Here is a 5,431-nt window from a genome sequence, read left to right on the forward strand (position 1 = left end):
GGGTCTTCCACCCCCCTCCCCCGCGCGTCTCCCCCAGCGCCGGCGGCCAGGGCTCCCAGGGCTGCCTCTTCCCTTTCTAAACGTAGCCAAGACCACAGCCCGATGAGGCTGGGTCCTCTATAAGCATTTAAAGAGGGGGATGGCTTTCCCCACATGCTTGCATCCTGAAGAGACCAGATGGACTCATGAGCCTGGTTGTGTTGAGGGGGAGCTGACGCAGAAGGAAGCTGAAGGTGTGCCCAAAGGTACGCAGGGAAGCCTTCGCAGGAGGGCTGTGGGGCCGGGTTTCTAGAGGTGCGGCCCAGCGTGTAGCTCCAGCCAGCTTTTTACCTTTTTTCCTCTGCCTTTCGGGAGCCGGGATTTCGGGGGCAGGGTGGAAGGGGTGGGGGAGCTCCTGAGGAATTCCCTGCCCTTTCCCGTTAATTTCATATTGCTTTTGTTGTTGCTTTCTGTTGATGCTTTAGGTGAGGTCTGTCACAAATCCTACACGCAGTTCTCCAACCTCTGCCGTCACAAGCGGATGCACGCGGACTGTCGCACCCAGATCAAATGCAAGGACTGCGGCCAGATGTTCAGCACTACCTCCTCGCTCAACAAACACCGGCGCTTCTGCGAGGGCAAGAACCATTACAACCCGGGGGGGATTTTTGCCCCTGGCCTACCCCTAACGCCCACTTCCATGATGGACAAATCCAAGCCCTCTCCCAACCTCAATCACGCCAGCCTGGGGTTTAATGATTATTTTCCATCCCGCCCGCACCCAGGGGGTCTTCCGTTCTCACCTGCCCCCCCAGCATTTCCTGCCCTCACTCCGGGATTCCCAGGGATTTTCCCACCGTCTCTATACCCCAGGCCCCCTCTGTTACCACCCACGCAACTGCTCAAAAGTCCCCTCAACCACGCTCAAGACGCAAAGCTTCCGAGCCCCCTCGGGAACCCAGCGCTTCCTCTGATCTCTGCAGTCAGCAACAGCAACCAGGCCACTTCAGGAGAGGAGAAATGCGAAAGCAGCCTGGAAAGCTCCTACCTGGAAAAGCTAAAAGCCAGGAACAGTGACATGTCTGATGGCAGCGACTTTGAGGATGTCAATACAACCACAGGCACAGATCTGGACACCACCACTGGCACCGGTTCTGACCTGGACAGTGATGCCGAGAGTGACAGGGACAAAACAAAAGATAAGAGCAAACAAATTGAGAGCAAGCCGGATTTTGTCAGCAGCTCTGTGTCTGCCAGTTCCACCAACAACACGAGTGAGATCCCTCTCTTCTATTCTCAGCATTCCTTCTTTCCTCCCCCCGAAGAGCACCTGCTGCCTACCGCGGGAGCAGCTAATGACTCTATTAAAGCTATCGCCTCCATTGCAGAGAAGTATTTTGGGCCTGGCTTTATGGGTATGCAGGAAAAAAAGATGGGTTCGCTCCCGTATCATTCCATGTTCCCTTTTCAGTTCCTCCCCAATTTCCCCCATTCACTCTATCCTTTTACGGAGCGGACCCTCAATCACAACTTGCTGGTCAAGGCAGAACCAAAGTCACCCAGGGACCTCCACAAAGTAGGCAGCACCAGCTCAGAGTCGCCCTTCGATCTCACCACAAAGCCAAAAGAGATTAAGCCAATCTTGCCGCCACCTAAGGTCCTGCCAGCCCCATCCTCGGGGGAAGAACAGCCACTGGATCTGAGCATTGGCAACCGCATCCGAGCCAGTCAGAACGGAGGGAGAGAGCCGCGGAAAAACCACATTTATGGGGAAAGGAAGCTAATGGCAAGTGAAGTCTTACCCAAGATTTCGCAGTCTCAACTGCCTCAGCAGCCGTCCCTGCATTATGCTAAGCCATCGCCCTTTTTCATGGACCCCATATACAGGTATTAACATACCCTGCCTTAAGCGTTTCCTCTAACGAGCGAATTTTCTAGCTGACATCACAACCTGAGGCAGGTCGGGGTGTAGGGCGTTTAGAAAGAGCAGTGAAAGTCTGCTGCAGTCAGTTGTACTTCTCTCTCCTTTGTCACAGCACGTTGAATTTTCTGAATCGAAAGGGCTGAGTAATTGAATAATCAATATGTATAAAGAGCACATCCTTATTTTGATAAAGAAGAAACTTGACCTATTTAAGGACTCTCCCACGAGCCAACACTAAGATGGCACTTTTGCTGGGGAAATTCCAGAGGTTTGATTCGATAAGAATGCAGAGTTCAGATGCCTCGGAGCCCAGGCTCTCATGGCTTGGGAATGAGTCAGGAGCCCTGGGAGTCTGGAAATGCAGCTCTCCCACTGACTTACTTGATGGCCCTTTGTGAGCCACTTCACCTTTCTTCCTCCCCACCCCCCTTTTCTTTCTAATTTCTTTTCTGAGAGTTTGCTGGTTCCTAGGAACGGCAGTTGTGGACCCAGCCTTTTGAAACGTTTTTTAGGTCTGGAGTAACAAGTAGCGTGCAAATACATGGTAGCGTGTTATTACCCAGATCTCTGCCAGATACATTTCTTGCAGACTTGTCTTTCTTAGGAGATAACAGGGTTTTCTCATTTCACTTGAAATGGATGGTTATCAAGGAAGGCCTATGTAAAGCAGACTGGATGAAGTTACCCAAACTGCCAGAAGGAATGAATCCAGAAGATTGAAAGGGAAGACTTGAGTCTTTTGTTGTTTCAGAGCTTTTTCTAAAACCCGTTTCTAAAGGAAAATTATTTTAAGCTTTACGGTGAGGCTAGCAGTAAGTTTGCGTACCACCCATCCGGGCAGTGGCACTACCTTTGTTGTCTTCCTGCTACAGGTGAGCTGGATTTGTCACGTTTACTTGTTTTTAGCAAAGCCTGGTAAAAAGAGGTATCCCGGGCTAGCTTGATTTCACCCTTAACACGGCAATTAATTCTCCCGTAGCATAGGGTGCTTCCTGACGGTAATTTCGGTACGTGGGTTTGGCCCAGAGGGCTCCTGGATTCGGTGCCTTGTTCAACAGCCAGTTCCTGGAAGCGAGTGGTTTGGTCTTGTGTTACTTGAGCTAAACGCGAACGGTAACGCAAGACCCGAGTGCTGCAGCGTTGCGTAGTGAGCCTAGTTGTGCTCCAGCCTGCTGGAAAGGTAACGGATGTGCCGCAGAAGCTGGTGTTTTCTCAGCGCTGGGAAGACTCACAGGCACCGCAGAGCGGTGGTGTCAGCACTGGGATGGTTTGCTTGAGTGTTGCAAGGACTGCGAACAGCAACGGGCAGCGTGGCCTTCGCTGCCGGCTGGAAGAGCAGGCCAGGAGAACAGCACCTATGTCACTGCCTCGCTGCTATTGTACGGTTGATAACTGTGGGAAAAAATGATGTCAATGTCTAGCCAGGCCAAAGAACTGTCAGCTGAGATGAGGATTAGCGAGCCCTCGTTGCTCGCTATTAAGAAAGCGTCTCTCGCTTTGCCAGCGCTCTCAGGGTCGATGCTGTGTCGCTTGCTTACATGCTTACCATCTGTGATGGAAACGGCTACGTCGCAACCCGGGACGTGTAATGTGTTCTGTCTGGGACCCACCGTGGTCATCTCCTCCTGGAAAAAGAAGTAATGATGTAAACAGCCCAGGGTTTGTTTTTGTAAAGAGTACTTCTGGAAAGAACCAAACGAACGGGGTAGAAACGCAAAAGCTTCGCCTTAGCGTAGGATCCTGCCACCTCTGGGCATTCTCAGTAGGAATGTTAAAATAACACGGGCTGAAAAAGCCATTGCCAATTAAAACAGCAGCCTCGGGAAAACGGTAAAGGTCCAGAAGACAGATGGAAGTGAAGGATGGGGACATCATTTGTTGCATTCCATGGGATGCATATAGTTTTAGTAATATATTAAAATAGAAAGCCAGTGGTGGAGTTGCTTGCGAATCGGGCTTCTGATGTAATGAGCTAAACAGCAGAGCTTCCAAGTCCCAGCTTAAAAAATATGGAAATATTTTGTTTCTAAACTTCTCTTTATCAGACTCTCTCACACCATTTGGCTCCTTCATTTTTCTCCCAAAGGCCACTTAAATCCTTGGCATTTTCTCCTGGTGATATAATTTAACGCAGCCAGACAGCCTGAAATCAGTGCAGTTTTTAGCTCAGCCTTGTTAAGGTAACGTTCTCAGGCACTGGGCTGAAAAGATCAGCTTAATCCTCTGGTCCCTGCGGAATTCAGCTCTGACGAGGAAGTTTGTACGTTTGTTGTGTTCTCATTACCCGACCCTGGGAGACGGTGAAGCTGCGGGAAACGCTGTCGCTCCACGAAGGTTTTACGTTTCTGATGCAGGTGGGGCTGTCCCTCGAGACGCCCGCTGCCAAGGGCCAGAGGGCATTCCCCGGGCGTCGCAGCTGACCTCAGCGCGCCGCGGAGAGGGAAGCTTCGCTGGCCGGGGTGTTGCTCGCTGGGGTTTACTCTCTTATCTTGTGTCAGGGAGAAACTTTTTACGTCCCGTTTTACAGATTGTTGTCTTTCTGAAGACTCGTGCCCGTAAAAGCACGTACCTTCCAAAGCGCAGTCGCTCTGACTGCATTTCAAATCCAGCTCTTCCCTTTTCTTTTACCTAAGAAAAATTAAATGCAGATTAAATACGATTCACTAAATAGCACTCTGCATGACTCTTCTTTTAAACTCTTTGGTAATTTGATCCACACACCAATCAGCTGAAATGCAGCAAAATAATTTGCTCTCAGTTATGCTGGACTAATGTAGTTAAAATTACTTTCTCTTGGATTTCTGCTGCTTTAGCTGAGATGGACTCTATTCCGGTAATTTAAAGATGCAGCTGCATTTATTGGAGTTACTTTCATAACACTTTTTTCCCATAGAGGACATTTCGGTTTCTCTTTTCGGTGAATCCACACCACGGTTTCCCGTGACTTTGGTGAAAGCAAAGCCAATATTTTCAAAAATAGCCCAACGTTAGGATCGTTTCTGCATAGTAAGGCGCTTGAAGCATGGAATATGTGAACAGAGCAAAGTGACATCAGAAGAACTCGGGTTCCTGAGTCACTTCAGAAATCTCCTACCAGTTTTGAACTTTTAAAATTGTTGTCCACGTATGCCTGCCAAAGAAACGCAATGCAAATTGTATCTCAGCTGCAGGGGAGGAAACAAATATGAAACACCTAATGATTTCAGCACACTTGGGGCTGCAAAGTCTGGCCCAGTGTTAGCTCTTAAGATAAAGACAAACTCTCAAAGACAGGTTTTTTACATGCAGTGGCTGCCCGCTGTGGACTCTAGAGCTTCTCCCACTTCAACATTGCTTTTGCTGTAAATGTAGGTTTTTTCATGACCCTTCACGACAGCAGAGGCTTATAAACCGCTGTAGCAGAGGCATTAGTTCTCACATAGAAAGACTAAAACGTTTTCGTAGTCGTCAGTCTAAAATAATAATATAAATATTATTAAAATATTTATATAATAATGTATTTTTATAACATTTATAATAATATTTATA

At 48.7% G+C, this 5,431-nt stretch overlaps 1 protein-coding gene across 1 annotated transcript in view; it reads left to right on the top strand.

Moving 5' to 3' along the window:
* The window catches only part of PRDM16 (PR domain containing 16), a 19,286-nt gene extending 17,413 nt beyond the window's left edge, over window positions 1-1,873 (top strand). The window contains exon 5 of the mRNA XM_010291818.1: window positions 465-1,873. Within this exon, the coding sequence (XP_010290120.1) occupies window positions 465-1,873 (1,409 nt within the window). The remainder of the gene's footprint in view (window positions 1-464) is intronic.
* The last annotated feature ends 3,558 nt before the right edge of the window (window positions 1,874-5,431 follow it).

The sequence above is a fragment of the Phaethon lepturus genome, unplaced genomic scaffold (assembly GCF_000687285.1).
Source record: "Phaethon lepturus isolate BGI_N335 unplaced genomic scaffold, ASM68728v1 scaffold21797, whole genome shotgun sequence".
NCBI classification, from domain to species: domain Eukaryota; kingdom Metazoa; phylum Chordata; class Aves; order Phaethontiformes; family Phaethontidae; genus Phaethon; species Phaethon lepturus.